Source organism: Tauraco erythrolophus, chromosome 8 (assembly GCF_009769465.1).
Source record: "Tauraco erythrolophus isolate bTauEry1 chromosome 8, bTauEry1.pri, whole genome shotgun sequence".
NCBI classification, from domain to species: domain Eukaryota; kingdom Metazoa; phylum Chordata; class Aves; order Musophagiformes; family Musophagidae; genus Tauraco; species Tauraco erythrolophus.
Genome location: NC_141472.1, coordinates 1,616,143 through 1,635,822, shown reverse-complemented (window position 1 = coordinate 1,635,822; position 19,680 = coordinate 1,616,143). Strand labels below are relative to the sequence as shown.

The following is a 19,680-nucleotide window of genomic DNA, read 5'->3' as shown; positions in this document are numbered from 1 at the left end:
TTCCTCATTGTCCCGCTCTGCTTCAAGGCTCCTAGTGGCTTCCTTGATTGCTCCTGATGTTTTACAAGATTTTGAACATGCTACAATTAAAATAACGAGATCGGTGTATAAATTCTCGCCTGCTTCTCTTCTCAAGGAGACAGATTGCCACCGTTTTTCCTCTCCTGAGAAGCTCATGAGATGACTGACAAAAAGCTGTCAAAGGAGCGTTTAGGGAAGCAGGAGCTTAAACCAACAAATCTCGGTCACTGAACAACTATCACTCTGTCACTCTGCATCTTTAACATTCAGGTCCCTGGGCTAATAAATCTCATTGTGGACATCTTGATTTAAGTAACATGAACCTCACACTGTGCCCTAATACCGACATGACTCACACCTCGGATTAAGTGATGCGCTGAAGCAGCAGCTCACACAAAAACACAGCCAAGAAACGAGCCATAGCTGCTTCCTCAAAGCCTATTTTCTACCTCTGGTAAAAGAGAGCTTCGAGGTCTTTGCTGGGATGCCATGGTACGACTCCTCTGCTGCTGGTATTGTACATATTATTTACAGAGATTCCCCAATGGCTTCTAAAGGGCGATGCCTGTATAACCTCTGCATGAAGGAAAAAATGTACATTGCATTTTTACAAATGTACAGATGCTCCAAAAGAAAATACAGCAGTGAAATTATCACCAATGGCTCTAAAAGACAAGCATCTTATGTCAGATCCACACGAAGCACAAACAACAGCGCTGTTTATATTATATTCTGCTCATGTACTGAATTCCTGATGTGTTCCTGAGTCTTCCCTGCCCCACAGTTCACAAAGAAGGCAAAAGTAATCTTCCCAGTTAGTTAAAGGCAAGTACTACCAACAGGTCAGCAACAGCTCCTCAAACAGTAAATCAGTGCAGCCTCATTTAGTGTCACTGGACTTGCTTTGCTTTACGCCCACCCAAGCTGTGACTTACGCTCTCTGACCTGCCCCAAAGCACGCCAGTCAGCAGAAACACTGCTTTTGGGAAGAGCGGGTGTGCAACAACTGCTGGGGAAGAGCACAGGTTATCGATGGCCTCTCTGATCTTCCCTCCCTGCACAGCTTCCCAGGTCACCTGCTCGAGCTGGGTTTTCATTCCAGCACCTGCATTTCTGTGGCTGCTCCACCACAGCCATGTTTTGAAATCAAGTCATGCTTCCAGCAAGCAGCTTTCAAAGCACACCTTTCACAGACCCAAGGACATGAGCTTCGGCAGGAATTCACAATAAACAACTTCTTCCATGGGCCACTGAGCAGAGCACCTGGCTACAAATGCTGGGCTGAAGTGGGTCTGCACCCTCCCACTTTTTTCTGCTTTCCCTTCTATTAACCTGTGTCTCTTTAGGAATGAGAAAAGTAATGCTCAGAACTGCACCTACCCCTTTCAAGCAAACCACAGGCCAGGAGGTGTTTTCACTCACTGCCCGTAGAGCAAGGACACATTCTCCTCCTTATAGTTAAGATTACATTACTGAAGGCATAAAGGCAGTCAGTCAAAAAACCACAATGTAAGTTTCCACTTAAAATGAAAAATATGTAGGTCACAGGAGAAACAGCAGAGGCACATGTTTGACATGTGTGTGATATTACTGCATATTCTTGCAAGTACTCCCAAAATGGCTTTCTTTTCCCAGTTCAGCTCAGGCCATTCGCTTTCCTGCAGCCAAATCACACAACCTGAAACAACTCTTCCTCCATCTTAGAGGGCCGAGAGGCAGAGTCAAATGGGATCATTGCTGCAGCATGACAAAAGCCATCCAGTCTCACCAGCACCAGGTCCAATCTTCTTTGGAAAGAAGCTGGCTGGGACAAACGGAAATGGGGCAGAAGGTGCCCTTCCCAGTTCTACTGTCTCTGCAGACAGCTGGCCTTACCTGCACACCACTGAGAACAGACAAACATTCATAGGTCAGAAAGGTTTTTCCTCCCCGTACCATTATCCCATACAACCATTCATGCATGGAAACAGATTCCCTACATCAACTGGTGAGGCCTTCAGCTCGCCTCTGACGCAAGGCAGCACCCAGAGTGTGAATGCTGCTTGCTGAACTGCTCACAAAGGCCTCCACCTGCCTCTGATCCCCCTTCCCCATCTGTCTGTCACACCCACTTATTCTAGCCCTAGATTTCCTCTTGACAGAGACCATCTCCTTGTTACCAGTCTCTACAACAGCTTTGCAGGGCCCAAATCAAGACTCTTGGCAGAGATGTTACTCCAGCTGTACCCAAAACCTGGCTGCAAAGAACCCTAGAACCAATCAAGAAACAAAAGGAAGGGACAGATTTGACTGAACGGAGAGCAAGCCTGTAACCAGCGACAGTGCCTGGGAAAACAGCAACTACTACTGGTGCTGGTAACTGTAGTTCAACAACAGAAAGATTTAAAACAATGATGGTGTCACAGCCCATTCTTTTCAAGTGGAAATAATCCTGCAGCACAGGTAAAACTCATGCCAGGCATGCCAGGGACTGGAAACAGCTGGCTGCAGGAAGCGCACACGTGTGCCAAGTCTCATTTGCATCACTCAATTAGCTTTCCCTCGGCTATTGCAGAGATGTGTTTCCTGATGTGCCTCACTGGACTAGTCTCTTAGTTCAGGTCAGAAGTGTTTTTCCCTGGCTCTTTGCCTTTGTGCCAGCATGCCTTCAACACAATGCAGCTGGACACACCATCCTCTCCTTCCAATGCAGGTTGTGAGGTAAGACAGTTTCCTAGGGAAGGCTTGAGTAAGGATGTCGGAGTGAAAATCTGCACGGATAAGTGAATGAGACCAAGTTAATTTATACCACCTGCAATCTGAGTTGAGTTGCACGGATCCACTTACAAGCGACACAACATTGTTTGCATTTGATCCAAAGGCAAGGCTGGATGCTGCAAAAGGGCTTGCTGTAGCAGGCCCACTATGTAGTCTGCTGCCTAGTCACCAGAAGGATGAAAAACTACGTGGGATGGTACCAGCTACTGATCACATTACCCGTAGTGTTATCACCTGCCACCCACAGCAGAGAAAGAGAAGGCAACCTCACTAATGTAGGACAGTTTGGCATGATCAGTTTCTGTGGAGTGACACTGGATTTATACCAGCTGAGGATGGGGCCAGCCTCTGGGGTCCCAAGTGCATCATTCCAGAGCGTGTCAATCCAACAGTGAGGAAATCAAACTGATTCTGGATACATTGCTTTCCTTCCTCAAGAGCTGCACATATATATATATTTAAGGCACTCGAGACAAATGCAACATGACATGATGTTACAGGGCAAAAACTTGTGCTGCCAAACAATAGATTTCTGTAAATAATCAAGCTACTCCTTCTCTTCGACATCTCTCTCCACATTTATTTTTGTTTAGCTCCAGATCCAGTTCTTTCCGGGGGGCAGGGGAGAGCAAGAGCTGCTCAATTAAAACCGCGCAGCTGGTCAGAGCAGCAGCAATCACAGCAGACGAACTAACGAGCATCTGAGTGATATCCTGGCTCCGGTGCGCTCCCAGTGCCATCGTGCGGTGGAAGGCGGTTAAAACAACGGGAACCCAGCAGAAAAGCCGCCCCAAGTACCGCCAGTAACTCAGCAAGGTTCTTTCTCCCAACTCGTAAACATGATGGGAAAGCTCAAGTCACCAAGAGGCTGGAACTGAAATACATCCCAGCACTTCAATTTACTGCTATCTTTCCTGCTTAGTTTTATACAGTCATTTTTTCTTGAAGAAAGAAGAAGATTTATATTTAAATATGTCTGAAATTATAGATGTTTGAAAGCGCAGCACAAAAGCAACACAGAGCCCATGATCACAGCAAGGCAGAAGAGCTTCAAAATCAATTGGCCAGGCCAGAAAAAACCCGCAGCGTATTTGATCCTCAGGTGCAGTAAGTCAGGACAAGTCCTGTGTTTGAAGGCCAACCCTGTCCTAGGTGCAGGAGTGCAGCCTGGTGTTACTCCTCGCAGGCCATCCACATTCCCAGCCTTAGCCTCAGAGATACAGTGAGGATCTTCCAAAATAAACCACAACTTCCATAATCCCTGACAACAGCCAAGATGCCTAAGCACTCAAAGAAGTTATTTTACCAAAAAGAGCGTTCTCAGGAATTTCCTCTGTCTGGGTGAGGCAGTGAACTGAGGTTCAAGACAACACTATTTACTCCAAGCTCTGAACTAAACCTCTCGGCATTGACTGCATCCGTGCTCAGGACTTACCACAGGTTTCCCAGCAGAAGGATCCCCAGGAGGATCATTACAGTCGAGGACAAGACTGTTGTTTCTCCTTACCTGTTCACTTCCTTCAGGATCTTCTCCATGTTCACAATGCTGCGCATCTTATACAGGAACCACTTGTCAATGGCTGTGAGTTTGTGAATTACATCCACAGGGACTTCATTATCCAAGGCCTGCCAAAAAGAGGACAGCAGCAAACAACCCCTTTAACAAAGGCTCCGCAAACACAGATTTAGTCTGCAAACAGGTAGCAGCAACTACATGGCATAAAGACATCCAAAGTAGTGCAGACAAAGCTGGACAAACCAAAGGTCTATCTGCCCAGGATCTTGTCTCTTGCAGCAACAGAAAACGTGCCTCAAGCAGTGTAGGGAGGTACCAGCCACTTCTGCACATGCTTTGGTACCAAAAGCTGGCTTCTGTTTAAGCCAGAGAGAGGAAATTTGCTTTTTACAGAGCCAGCAGCCAAACTTACACCCATACAGCAAGGCTTGGCAGCGGCGGAGCATGTGTGTTCGCTAGCCAAAGGCCGGCAGATCCAGCCTGCAGTGCCGGCTCCTCCGTCTGCACCTCTTACCACTCCAGTTGCCTAAATCTCAGACCCGCTGCCAACCTCCTAGTTGCAAGTGTTAAACAGGAAGGCCCAGATTCTCATCTGTGAAGGGGCTCTTTGCTTGGGAGCACAACTTTCGATTTACCCTTGAAATACAAGGCTGACTCAAGGCAGGGGGCCTTGAAATACCTCTGGAGCAAGGGAAAGTCCAGTCCTGGGTGACACTTTGCAGCTACAGCGTAACTCCAGCTTCTCTCACTGTGTCTCAAGTTAACGTCAAGATCATTCAAATTCCCCAGCCTTATCTTGCTGGGGCTATTTCTAGTTATTTATTTTAATCCAACTATTTGCAACCATGAGGTAAAAAGGAATCCCACAGAAGTATTATTCATAAAACAATGGATTATAAGACATTGTAGTATTCAAAACAAAAAAAAAATCTCAGAGGAATATGCTAGAGAGCCCCCGAAAATGATACAGTTGTCTCTTCTCTCAATTATGTTTCTTGGGTCTCACCAGTAGCGTACAGTTACAACTCTCCAGATAAAACAGCTATAATCAACCATAACGATCTTACCAGCATGGTATTTTTGCTGAGCTGAATCAGACTCATTAATTTGTTACCATGTTTAATTGTTTTCTTGCAGGGCAGCATCCTTGGAACAAAGCCAGAGCAATGCCACCGAAGAAAAATCCAGCATTAATTCAAGAATGAGCTTGGCCACTGCACCTCAGCATTATTCCTCCGAGTTATCAAGCTGTGGACACAACGTTGTACCATCACCACACGCTGCAGCCCTGGGGTGTGGAGACTTTGTGCCAGCTGAGGGAAATGCCCAGGTCCAAGAACGGAATGTGTGGACCTGTGGAATGCAATGCTGTGCTCCAAGAAGGCACCACCTGTACAGGCAAGGGATGGGTGGCAGCTCTCTCATCGGGCACTGCGAAACACTGACACCACCTTGCACCTTTTCTCAAGGATTTCCAGGCAGCTTGCCTGGATCTCCCTCTCACAACTATTCTCTTGTCCTGAGAGATAATAAGCTGCTGACTTGAATGTCCTGCTTGCTCACAAGCAGCAGTGAGAATCTGTAACGCACATTTTGCTCCTTCAGAGTAACCAGTCTCTTGCACACCGAACCTTCGGCCAGCACTTGGCACCCAACAGCCACTGCTCCTCCAAAAGCCTGCAGAGAGAAGCCTGGGGCCATCACAGCAGCCCCTGCACACTGGCAGCAGCAGGGCTGGGCTTCTCACACATTCCTGGGTACAACGCTGCACGAGGCAACTGGTAAGGGGTCCCTCCCATCCCGATTCCTTAGTGCTTGGAGGCTGAGGTCACACTGCCACATTACTGGGATGTGGGCAGGTCTTTCTTCTGCCCATCTATTTTCACAAAATACATGCAGGCTTGCACATTTTGAGGATCTCTAACCTTGCCACACATATACACACAGGTAGCATGACCATGTACACTTCATCTGCTTAGGACACTTTATTTGAAAGTCCTGGGGATTGTCAAGGGAAACTGGAAAAAACAAACACCTTTTCCTCCTTAATTGGAGGAGGGGCAGAGAAAATAAACCGTCTTCACCCCTGTGGCATAAATCTGGAGACTGGGAGAGAAGAAAAAGTTTGCAGAGAGTTCTTCTTCCCAAATCACCACGCTACAGCTGCAAATCAGATTTCCAGGCAGGAAATCCCTGTAGGATTTGATATGGGGCCCTGGACAGCACTCCCGGGGCTTTACTCTATCCAAACCTACATGAAGGAGTACAGCCCAAGCACACAGGGAGGGAGCCACAGCAGGACAGTGTGACTTTAGAGCCCTGCTCATCTTCAAGTGTGTCCCATCCAGCAGACACTGGCTCCACACTGGGAAGCCAAGGGGTTTCTAGGACTGCCTTCACACCGCGAGTCTGGGAGCAAGCCTGGTCTCCAGGCCAAGCAATGGAGGGCAGCTCTGCTGCCAGGCTGCTTCTACGGCTGGCCCCCTTGTTCCTTCAGTCCCATCCCTGCTCCTCACCAAGGGAAGTATTCAGCTGCCTGTGGACAGTACCACAAGCGCAAACTAAGATGTCTGTAATGTGGACAACCAGGAGGTCAGGGCCCCGGTGTGAAACAGAGCATGGACCAAATCCACAGCATAAGTCTTCTGAGGCCACTTGTATACAACCTTAAGAGGGCCCAGAAAAGACCTGATACAACCTAAGCAGCCCTGCTCATCAGACAGTTACATCCTTGCAGCACTCCACCACCCTGGCCAAGAAACAAGTCTCAGCTATTTCAGCCTCTCCCCTAGTGCCTTCTTTTACATTACAACAGGGAGTTCCAGCACAACCACCATAGCTCCGAATGGCAGCTTGAACTCCCTTCCCTTTCACCTGAACAGCTACTGTTTTCATCACCCAACAGACCAAGGAGAAGGAAAAAGTAAAAAGCCTTGGAGAGCTGATTAGTGGGGCTGGGGAGGGGGGAGGAGAAAGCATATAAAGCAGCTCCATCCTGTTCCAAACAAAGCTGATGGCTAACAGGGACTAACTGTTGGCTTTTAAATGTCAGCAAGCTGGAAAGGGATTTGCAGGCAGGCAGCCCCAGCTGCCAGAAGTACCTCTTACTGATACTGCTTGCCTCAGTTATTAACAGGGATGAATTAGTGCACTGCATCGGGCGGAGGCAGCTCTTTATAAGGAGGGATTAAGATTTTGATCTTGCTTTTTTCAACAGCTCCCAGTGAAAATGCCACCAGCTGGGAACACCCAGAGTGTTCGGTGGGACCCAAACTCACCTTCATCTCCCCAGATCCCCTGTGTTAACACGAGGCTAAGATTAACCTTTCATAAAAGCTCTCTGAGCCACTCCGGGAGACAAGAAGCAAGATTTTTCTCTCAGTCACAAGAAAAAGCTATAATAAAGACCAAGCACAGCTGCTGAAGGATGTTCTACACTTACGAAGACACACATTTCCCCAGCTTGAAAAGCCACAGTCAACAGCTGGACAAGCCACACATTTATAGAACATCTTGTGCTTTTCATTAAGGCCATTTATAAGAGGAACAGCACAACCTCAGCTCCCCACACTCATGTGAAGGATGTAACGAGATCTACCTCCACAGGAGCACAGAGAGCTTAAAGACTCCACCACACAAAGTCAGGGGCACAGAAAATTGTGATTTCCTGTCAGGAAGGTTTGCAATCTCAAAAAATCCCAGACACAACCAACAGGTAAGTGTGATGTACGAAAGACAGCTGCTCCTCCTCTTCATAGAGGGTATGGACAGATGGACAAGCTGGCTGCAGCAAAACCAAAGTGTGAAATTGCACACACGTTGGCACACAATTACCATGCGACATACACAGGCAATCCCCATGGAGCTGAAGGAAGAAATAATTTCACACTCTAGGTCCCCTTACAGTAACACCTCCCGTTACCCAGACACCTTGAAAGATGAAGTGGTTTGCCTGGTGTGAAAGCAGAGGGTTAAAAGAGTGCTAAGGGAAGCTGAGCCTATTTCAGAGAACAAGGGATTTTCCGTACGCTAAATTTAACATGGATTTTTAATTTTTTTGTTTGTTTGTTTCAAGCCCATACCAGTGCAACAATTGCAAAAAGACAGTGCTCTCACAGACTGCAGCTTGCCATTCTTTATCATCCTTTGTTTCAGTTCTCAAAAGGATCTTCATTTTTCCCTTCCTCCCTTCCTATAAATTAATGGCAACCTGCAAAACTAGACAACTTTGACTGACACACTAGTGTAAATCAGGGCTGAACATTAGTCAGTCAATGTTTAGCAAACAATTATATTATAGGAACAAGCAAAGGAAAGTGATCCAAGTCTCCACCAACACTCAGCTACAACCTGAAGTGCCAGGACACAGGCATGCACCTGCTGCTGAATGCAATGAGCATTGGCAAAGATTGTACCAAAAGGCAAACACATTACCTGAAGATAGAAGATGCAGGAAAATACAGCTGTCAGCAGGAAAAATTAAAGTCATACACCCACTAGCTACTATGTTCTGCATAGGAAATTACATGTGACAGAGAACATCTGTCCTTCAACAGCAAGGATTCCACACAAGGTGGTCCCAGTGTGCTTGACACAGGGAAGCAAGAGGGTGAAGAATCTGCTACCTCAGTTGACCCCATCTGGTAGCTATAACGCAAGGGATACAGGTCAAGGGCTTTCTGTCTTTGGTTACCTTGGCTATTGCATATATCCGAGTGCTGGATGGCTCAGAGAGCTCCTTCTGCAGATCTGCGGTGGCTGGCCAGGCTTTGTTCATGGGTAGATGTGAAGTGAAGCCATCTACAGATGGGTGGCACATTCTCAGGGCCTTTTGGAAGCTCTCTTCAAAAGTGCGTCCGATAGCCATGACCTGTAACGGAGAGCGCTTCCACGTTAGCTCTGGTGAGCTGCTGCCCAGCCATCCCCTGAACAACAGGGTGCAAATTCAAACCACACAGACAGACAGACAGACGGATTACAGCCTTCAGACCTGTCCCTGAGACAGTCCTGCTGGCTTTAAGACAGGCACAGCTGGCTGAGCCTTGAGACTCCCACTTCTAGGCCTGACGCTGCCAATATTATCAACAGAGAGTTTCGGACAAGTGACTGCTTTCCTCTCCCTGTCCATTAAAAAAAGGAAGGTGCTGCTCTCCTCTGTAAACTGCTTTGGAGCACTGTAGTGGAGGGAAGCACTATGGAGCAGCATGGGTGTAGTAATACAGAAGGATATTTCTGTTCAACGACCTGTTAGAGATAGAAACTCACAGTGGGAATTCTAAGGTTCAGAAGAAACCTGCTCCTTTTCCTTTAAATTACATTTAACAGCGACTCTCCCCTGCGAGGGCTCTCTTAAAGGATTACTCCTCCTTGGCATAGCAGCACTGGGGTTTCCCTCCTTCAATCTTGACATCATATCTAATAAGAAAGCAAGCCTTTCTCTGTAGAAATCTGTGAGGTAACAGAGCTCCTTCTCAAATTTCTACATTTTTATTTCCCAGTGCAGCAAAACCCTAACAGCATAAAAATCTTCTCAAACGCAATGTTGAAAAATGTCAAAGAAAAAAAATAACATTGTTTTCCCTTTTCTCACAGCTCCGGGCCTGGTGCCCAGCACAACAGAGCTCAGGAAAATCCAGGCCAGGCCAGACTGTTCCATTAACAAAAACGCAGTAGCTGCTGCGATCCTGCCTTCCAGGTCTGGCCCAGGCGACGACTGTGCCACACTAATAGAGACACAGCGACAAGAAGCTCTTGCTTCAAAGACACCCTCTCCTACTCACAGGTCCTGGAGACCAACGTTCTGCTGCGTGTCTCCACCAGCTGCAAACTGCTGCTCTTAAGCTTCTCCATCCCTGTTTCAGTTCCCCTCCCAGCAGTCGCAGACCTGTACAGTTGGAGCACTGACTCTTCCTACGTCTCCTGCCTCCCTTTACCCAGCATCCCGCCTTTTGAGAAGGACAGAAGGTTCCTGCAGTTGTTCTTTTGTGAAACATGACCACTGGAAGGACTCTGTACCTCCTCCTGCAAATGTGTATGGCCAGGAAGTGTTTACAGCTGGTGGTGCACAAGGCAGCTGTATTTAGGAACCCCGTCTCTACAGAACAGTCCAAAAACCCACCAGCAGAGAGAGTTAGTATCAGTAAGCATCAACTCACTGAAAAAAACCCCAAACAACTCATTGCCATTAAAAGCCAAAACTGCCACTGGAAAAATCAAAATCTAATTAATCTTCCCAGTTGTGATGAAGGCTTGTTGTCTGAGCAAGGTAGAATTGATATTAGTAAGGTCTCACTTGTCAAAATAATTGAACAAAACAGCTACTTGAAAAGCATTAGGAAAAAAAAATCAGCTGGAAAAAATACACAATTAATTATTTTGCTTTGGTAGCTGATATGTAATTAACTAATTAACTGGGTAATTTATGCATTTTGCCTCATTTCTCTCCCCTTAAAACATGGTCTGAAAATGCTGTTATTGTCCCAGACACCTTAAAATCAGGGTTTAAAAGGCACACTGTCATGTTCCAGATATAAGAGACTTAATCACCAATGGAATTCAAAACTCCAGAGCAAGATTACAGGTTGTGTTTGGATTTCAAGAGCAGAAGCAGGCTGAAATCTGGCGTATGGTTTTTAACGGAGAGGACAAACAACTATGGGACCAACCAAGAGCTGTGGCTCATTGGCAGCACTGAAAATCTTAAGAGACTACAACTCTTGAAGTTATACTCTAATTAACCACCACTACAGAAACCCAAACCAAAAATAACTCGGAGTCTGTAGTGAGTGTTAAGAATAAAGTCAATCTCAGGTGATCCAAAGTGGTCTCTCCCCTTAGGAGTCAAACTATTTATGAATTCACCCTGTGGTATCCAGGATTACACAGTCCTAACTCATTTCAATTAATTATAGTACTGGATAAAAACCATTTGAGCTTAATAAATATCTTCAAAAGCCATTAGGTCCCTGAAGATAGATATTCTGAGGGTTTCCAAGAAAGAGAAATTACTTTCCTGACTGGTGGAACAGAAGGGAAGGAGAGTCTTGCACTCACCTCTCCCACACTCTTCATGGAGCTTCCAATCCGGTTGGACATATGCTGAAAACGGTCTAAATCCCAGCGGGGTATCTTGGTGACAACATAATCCAGGCTGGGCTCAAAGCAGGCAGAGGTTTTTCCTGTCACCACGTTCTTGATTTCTGGCAAGGGGATCCCCAAGGCAATTTTGGCAGCAATAAATGCTAATGGATACCTGCCATAGAGGAGAGGTAGGGAATGGCAGGGTGGGAAGTACTTGGCTTTTGCAAATCCCAGGAGTGGCCCATGCAGCTCCCTACCCTAAGACACTGTAGAGCTCCCTACCTAGACCTGGGACTTGCTTTATGATCTGCAAAGCCACCATTTTGAGCACGTGTCACACCCACAGTGGGACCACATAAACATGTTTTGCTGCAAGTCTGCCATCCAAAAGAAAACAATCAAACGCCCACTGTCCAACACCATGGCTTATCTCCAGTCCACAAGAGCTGTTGAGAACTGCAAATTAGAGATTAATTTGTGCCTCTCAACAGCATCTGCAAAGTGCAATTAAGAAGCCAATTGTTAAACAGTCTGCTCTGACCATCCTTATTTTGATTAGTTTATGATTAGCCAACAAAACAAAGGCTGCTAGCAATACCATTTGCATCAATCTGGCAGACAGCTCATTAATAACTGTGTCCTCTGGGTCCCAGAGGTGATTTGCAGCCAACATATGGATACAGTGGACATGCTTTGTAAGGAGAACTATGCAGCTCCCCCCCCGACACACCTCCTAGTAGTTTTGCCATTTGTAGTAACAGCATTGGCAGGCTGAAACGAACCTGGAGGGCTCACTAATCTCTTCTTCCATCTCCCCAGCAGGACACCTCTCCAGGGGTCAATCCTAGCAGATGCTGACAAGACCTGTTCTTAGAAGCTTCCCATGCAGAAATCTGCACCTTACTGGCCTGACCACTCCAGAGTTCTCTCCAACAGCCAACTTCAGTCTTCCTTGCTGTAAATTAAGCCTGTGCCTCCTTGTCTTAACTGCATGGAGAGCAGATGCAGGAGCTCTTCTTCCTTGCAGCTGTCACTTATGTATTTAAATAATACACTGATCCAAGTCCCTTATCGTAATTTTCTCTTTCTGTTCTTCTCCCCTCAGTTTTTGTTTATTCATTTGTTTGTTCTGTAATATCTTGGGTATTTTAAATGATCTTACCCTGTCGCCTTGGAGGCCAAAGCTGAACTTCTCGAGAGTCTGGCATTAACTTCAATGATGTAGTACTCCAGGGAAGTTGGATGCAAAGCAAACTGGATATTACACTCTCCCACGATGCCCAAATGCCGGACAACTTTGATGGCACGATCCCTCAGCATCTGAAATTCCTCATTAGTGAGTGTCTGGCTTGGAGCCACTACAACAGAATCCCCTGTTTGTCACAAGGTAGCAGAGAAGGAAAATGAGAAGCAGCTCAGCAGCAGTAAATTCTAGCCACACAGGTCACTGCCACTTCCTTTGCTAACCCATTGCTAGTAATGAAGTTACCACAGATATTGAAACCTGTGGATGCACAGCTGATGAAAAGCACAGATAGTTACAGGCCCAGAGTTGGACAGGCTGGGCAATCTTATGGAAAACGGGATCACAGGGGTAGGTTTAGCGTAACAATACCTGTTTCACAACCTAACTGGCTGTATCCAAGACCTGAAGAGCATTTCTAGAGACTACTTAATCAATCACAAATCTGTGTCAATAACAGCAGGCAGAAGGGCACTGCACAAAAAAATTACCAGTGAGCCATTCCCAGTGAGCCTCCCTGTGCCCAGGCCTACCTGTATGGACTCCCATAGCATCAACGTTTTCCATATTGCAGACAGCAATACAGTTATCAGCAGCATCTCTCACAACTTCATACTCTATCTCCTTCCAGCCAACGACGGACTTTTCCACCAGAATTTGGTTAGTCATTGCAAACGCCTGGGAATATGTTAGGGAAAATGAACAGTAAAGAAGAAAACCTTATTAGAACATGTTCCATTTTTAAGACTTCCGTGGCTTATCTCCAGATATCCCAGACCAACACGAAAATTGAAAGATGAAGATAAGTGAAGCTCACAGCACTGATGACAAGCACATTATACTTCTCTTTTTTTTAAAAAAAAAAATTGCATTAGCTTCATTTGAAAGGCACAGAAAATATTTATGTGATCTGATGGGAAAAAAAGGCAGGTCATGCGAGCTTCCAACGGCATATAAATAACAAAGAGGAATATGAAAATATCTAAGGCTTCAATCATGCAGCAGACACAGGCTTTTGTTTATGTGTGTGGGCAGCCCCACGGACTTCGACAGGAGAACTCTGTAGAAAGCTGAATGAGTAAGTGGTGGGGAGTGCGGGTGCCAGCGAGCACTACGTAATTAATAGCACTAATAATGCTGCTTATCATCCACATACTAACCAGAAGCAAGAGTCGTGATTTATTCTTAAACTAATCTTGAAAGCACTCCTCAGCACAAGAGACAAAAATGAAAAATACAGGTTTTGGTAAACGAGCATAATCTAAGTGAATAAATGGCCTTAATATTAGCAGATAAAAAACATTAATCAATTCTCACTTAAAGTCCTAGAAAGTAACAGGCACATTATCAATCCATCCTTTAGCAAAGCTTCTTGTTTTAATGCTGCCCATGAATCAGGCTTCAGCCTGGTCCCCTCTCTAGTTAGCTCCAGCTGTGAGTCAAATGTTGCCCTTAGCTCATCTGCCAAGCACACACTCACATCCAAAAAAAAAAGAATCATTTGAAGAGTGGCACTTCACAGCCAGCCTAAGCAGGCACTGCGATGGCAGTGATGTGGCAGAAACACCTAACCACACTATATATATATATAATATATATATATAAAATATATAATATATATATAATATATATATTATATATATATATATATAAAATTATCTGTAATTCAGAGTGCAGCGTGCGAAAATCCAGTTCACAGAATTACTGCAGATCATCTTCGTAACTGGAAAGAACGGGGTTTCTGCTGGGCTGTGGAAATGAGCGCCCAACGCTGAGCTAATTCAACAAGACTCAAGTTATTTTTCACCATAAATTTTGAAATATTGTTCTTCATTCAAAACACTGAAGCTCTTTTAGTGATTTTGGAGAAAATTGAAACATTTACTTAGAAAGTAAAACGGAATCAGACTCTTGGTAGAAAAAAAGGAAAGTTTCAGAAACATGAAAAATTTACTAAAAATACTAACTGTCCCACTCCCAAAATTTTACAGATGTTTGTAAAGAGCAGCTGTTTTACAGATTTCAGAGAAAAACAGAGATTTTCAAACCCGATTTTAAAAAACCACCAAGAAATGCTGATCAAAATCAGGTTTTCCTACTGAAAAATGGTTTGCTCTAAACTCCCGGGTTTCCGAGTGAATTTCTGCTTTCTCTACACACGGACCATGTGTGAGCTTGGGCAAGCCAAGTGTTTCCAACCTCAGCTGTCACTCTAAGATGGGGGTACGGCACCCACTGCCTCCCCGTACACCTGCCAGTCCTGCCCACTGGGCCTCCCTGCTCAGACACTGCCCGGGCAGATGTGTGTTCAGTACTGGGTACACTGGACCCAGTTGGTTTGCATGACCGCAGCGTGGAGGCATACAAAACCGTCACTGGCATCAGCAGTATTTCCTTCTAGAGACACATGAAAGACTCAGAGGTTCAGCAAATCAGGGAAAGACAAAACCACGAATTTTAGAGACCAACTGATAGAGATTTTTTTCCTAAAATTCTGCATTTTTGCCCAGGAAAAAAGCTTTTGTTTTGTTTTCCCCAATTATCTATTTGCTTTTCACAGCAAATTTATAACAAGCAATCCCAGATTTCCTACAGAAAAAGAGCTGTCTCTTCACAGCCAGAGGCAGCTGGTGGATGCCAAATTATGAAGTGTCATCGTGTTAAATCTCTACACGAGCTTTTGACCCAGCAAAAGTACCGTCTTTAGACAGAAACACAGCAGAGGTTCAAGTCTCCCAGCTCTTCTGTCCCTGATACCACATTATCACTCAGCATTCCAAACGTTTCAAATTCCTTGACATCTTTCACGTGCCATTTACTCCTGAAAGTAGGTGAATGCAGTCCACTACGTTTCTTTTCAGACCAAAATTGCTGAAGCACTTGCTCAAATTATTCATAGATTCATAGATTTCTAGGTTGGAAAAGACCTTAGAGATCATCAAGTCCAACCGTCCCTAATCCCCATTAAACCATATCGCTAAGTAGATCATCCACCCTATTCTTAAACACATCCAGGGATGGGGACTCAACCACCTCCCTGGGCAGCCTATGACTTGTTTCTCATGAATTTAGCAGATCTGCCATTTAACCATTTTCATTCCCTGAGTGAGCAGGAATTACGAAAAGAGGGCATTAGAAGGAATGAAGAATAACAACTGACAGATGAGATGAAAGGTAGGGTATGTACAACTCCAGAGTCTGTGACCATTAAAAGAATATCCAAGAAAATCAGACGTTCAGCTCTATTCCCAGAGCCTGCAATTGCAGACATACCTTCATACCAAGGTCCAGCAAAGTTTCCTTATCAGGACATATGCCTGACCCCAGACCACCAAGGGCGTAAGCAGAACGTATCATGACTGGGTAGCCAATCTTTTCGGCTGCCTTCAGGGCATCTTCAATCTTAAAGGAGAGGGGAATACGTTTCAGAGACACAATAACCATTAAGATGGATAAAGTCTTCAGCTCCGGTTACACAGTTAACTGGAAACCCCATCAATAAGAGACTAAGCTGTCTAAAGATGAAATGAAAAGAATAAAAGTTGGCTTTGTAATGTTGCTTTGTTCTGCCAAACAGCAGAAAACTGGAACATGGACTCAAAGAGGTGACTTCCGTCCTTTGTTATGTATGGACTTCCTTGCTGACTTTCCAACGTTCTCACCTGGTCTGTCTCCACAGACTTTAGCATGAAATAATCCCTCCAGCAGACATCCTGGTATATGACCTGTTCGGTTTCCTCCAGACTCAAACAGGCCTTCCCACTGAACCAGTTTTTTGTTTTCACACTCCCATCCTCAAGAAGGATTTCAGCACTGCTGATTTTAAAGACCAGAAATCCTAAGTCTAAATGGCTTATGCAAGATTTAAATAAAAAGAAAAGTAGCCACTGAAATGTCTATATTTTTATGCTGCAGCACAGAAGTCACCCCAACCTAATTTACTTTTCTTGTCAATGGGTAAATTAGCTTAGGCTTTCCAAGTGCTCAATTGCGTTTTCACTCATTTTAAATCATGGTGAACCAGCATCAATCACTGTGGAGTGCTGATGAAAATGTATAAACTACAGTAACCACAGCTGTATTCAGCTTTCACTCAACAAAACTAGAATTTTTTTTAATAACTCAAATAGATGATCTTTGAGGTCCCTTCCAACCCTAACCATTCCATGGTTCTATGAAATAGGCAACAGTACATCTTCAAAATGGTCTGATTTACCGATTCCACTGCAAAGCTAGGAGCAATCTTTTCATTTAGCTCAGTCAGTTTATCGGAAAAAAGCTTTCTATCCTCTGTAGCCATGATGGATTCAACTGATGTACCTAGGACCTTCACACCATACTCCTGCAGGACTCCTTGCTTGAAGAGTTCCACTCCTGCAGAGTAAACAAAGCCACAGTTTTGAGGACTGATGACAGATGAAGAAGAAAGCATCCACAAGATATGTGACTAGCTGACAACTCATCTGGTCTCATCAATAGCTGATTTTATCATTCTTCATCAACTCAGAACCGTAACATGAAAGTTTCTGTCCTAAAACCTATTAAATCTGAGACTGACAGTAAAGTTACTGCTTGGGAATCATCTGCCACTGCTGGATACTGTCTCAAGAAGCTAAATGAAACTAAGTTTTCCTTTTGATCTCTGCCTCAAAGTGGTCCAAATATCTCAAACCAACTATAACAAGTACAACTTGTGCTGCAAAGCAGGGTATGTGAATCACTTTTGAGCATCAAAACCAGCAATTAGATGTTATGATCACAGCTTAGCAGTCACTCACTCCCCCATGGTCAGTATCTCTGCCTGTATCACTCAGTATCCTGGGCAATGCATGAGGCACATGGTCTTGCATGCCTGCGCACACGGAGCCTGCTGAAGGCGTGGTGAGCACCACGAGCTGCCTGCCAAGGCGCCCGTAGCGTACTCACCACAGTTGAGAGCAGTCTGGCCACCCATGCCCAGAATTAATCCATCGGGACGCTCCGCCTTGATGACCTCTGTGACAAAGTGTGGAGTGATGGGGAGGAAGTAGACAGCATCAGCCTGCTTTAAGCCAGTCTCATTGGTCTGCACTGAAGCGATATTGGGATTCATGAGGACAATTTTCACATTTTCCTCCTGAAAGATGAAAGTCTGCAGTAAAACTAGGCATATGTGGAAAAAGAGCTCACAGCAGCAGCAGCAAGGAGAGAAGGGGTTCAACAAGCAATTTACCAACAGCAGAATTTAGAAAGCCTGGTTCCTTATGTACTCTGCCATAAGGGACTTCTGGTATCTTGTACCAGCCTGAGCTAATGTCAGTTCTTTACTTTTGTGCCTCTGCCTGGCTGTGAATCTCGAGGGAATGGAGATTCTCACGTGACTAAAACATTCCAGCCAAATTTCTGAATGCATTTAGGAGTTACACAGGGGAGACAGGAACAAACCCCAGCATATTCATACCTGTCTTCTGTTGGAAATCAGACTAAATTTGACAAAGCAAAAAAAAAAATTAATCAAAACCCAAACTTTTCTTGCCAAGCAGTAGGTCTTCGATCACGGACGGGTATCCAAGCAGTTCTCAGATTTTTATACCAACTAGTAACAGTACAAGAATACATTTTTCGCTTTGACTTTGCATAAAGATATTTTAATTTGCCTGGTGTTATCACTTTAAAAATCTCATCCCTTTTTATTTGATACCACACATACAAAAAGACAAACTCTGCCTCTGTATGACAGACGAAGGTTAGCCAAAACTTCACACTGTTTTTTCTCTGTCACGCATGAGAAATTGAGACAGAATGATAAAAAAGTTTGTTTCCTGCTATACCAATGGGAGTTTTGCCACTCTTGTGGCTACAGACAGAAATTCACTGCAGTTTGCTCAATAATGGCAAAGTCTGAGTCAGAGCTGGGCAGATCAACTCTCACTCTGGAAATACTAGTGTGTAAAGAGGAAGTCAACCAAGTTTTGCTAATAATGATGAGACCAGAATATGCCCAAGCCTAAAAACCACATCTACCACAAGCAGAAAAAGAACAATGTATTACTGCTTTGTTGAAGGTGGACTGGGAAGTGTGAAGGCTGTGGCCTTATTTTTATGGGAAGTCATTCTAATCTCCATCAACTTCTTGTAAGGCAACAAACTTCTGTAAACAGATCAGCCATTTGCAAACAACGGCAATTATAGATACAAAATACAGTTTAAGAGAAATATTTGCTATATGGAAGTTGCAAAGGTTAAAAAACAACAATGACAACTCTCATTAAAACCAGGAACTGTGATGAGATTTTAAAAAAGAGTAAAAAGAAACAGGAAGGTTGGTAGACTAAGTTAGCCATTCCTTGAGCAAATGTGAGGGAAGTGTTGCTGGGACCAGTAGAGAAATTGTTATTTTCCCCCAGTTCATAATAAGCGTGAAAATGCCATAGGGTTTTTTCGTGTTTGTTTAAAATTTGTTATTGCTTGACCTATTGGTTTGGGGGAACAAACACCTAGCTCACCTGGAGCGGTGGGATTCTCACTCAGAGCTCTGACTGCTCAGTTCAGGTATGGGACAACATTTCTCCTTCCTCTGGTAACTTAAAATACTGCCTTAAAGACTGGCTGTAAATTTCTGCTGACCTTTTTTCTCCATGAAAAGTTGAATTTTTTTCACTGAAGCACGCCTTCCTTGGAAACGTGTGGAATAGGGAGGGGAAAGGAGAGAGAAAATCCTTATGGAAAATACTCCAGATTTAGACAAACGATGCCAAACCGGATAGTTTTCGGAAATGGAAACCCATTTTTGGAGGGAAATGAGTAGATCTCTGACCAAAATATTCTTCTCTAATAAATGTATTCAGAAATTCATAGCTATAATTCTGTTGCAATGAACGGAGGAGGGAGAGGTACATCACTTTCCAACAAGCTGGTTTATCTGTACATCCCAGCCCTTTCTTTCCTACTTATCCAGGGCAAGGTGTCTTAAGGACCAGCTAGCAGTGATGAAGAAGAGAATTAGTGAGAGAATGAATGCTCACTGGGCTAAGAGAGACACATTTTCTTGATGTCACATCCCCTGCCTCAATCGGTTAGGATG

At 44.6% G+C, this 19,680-nt stretch overlaps 1 protein-coding gene across 1 annotated transcript in view; it reads right to left on the bottom strand.

The window, feature by feature from the left end:
• Positions 1-19,680, bottom strand: part of CPS1 (carbamoyl-phosphate synthase 1) — a 93,014-nt gene that overhangs the window by 40,624 nt on the left and 32,710 nt on the right. Inside the window, exons 15-22 of the mRNA XM_086615536.1 lie at positions 17,544-17,733; positions 16,834-16,991; positions 15,891-16,019; positions 13,151-13,295; positions 12,537-12,747; positions 11,348-11,546; positions 8,988-9,164; positions 4,286-4,404 (exon numbers count right to left, since the gene is read on the bottom strand). Coding sequence (XP_086471662.1) covers positions 4,286-4,404; positions 8,988-9,164; positions 11,348-11,546; positions 12,537-12,747; positions 13,151-13,295; positions 15,891-16,019; positions 16,834-16,991; positions 17,544-17,733 — 1,328 coding nt within the window. The remainder of the gene's footprint in view (positions 1-4,285; positions 4,405-8,987; positions 9,165-11,347; positions 11,547-12,536; positions 12,748-13,150; positions 13,296-15,890; positions 16,020-16,833; positions 16,992-17,543; positions 17,734-19,680) is intronic.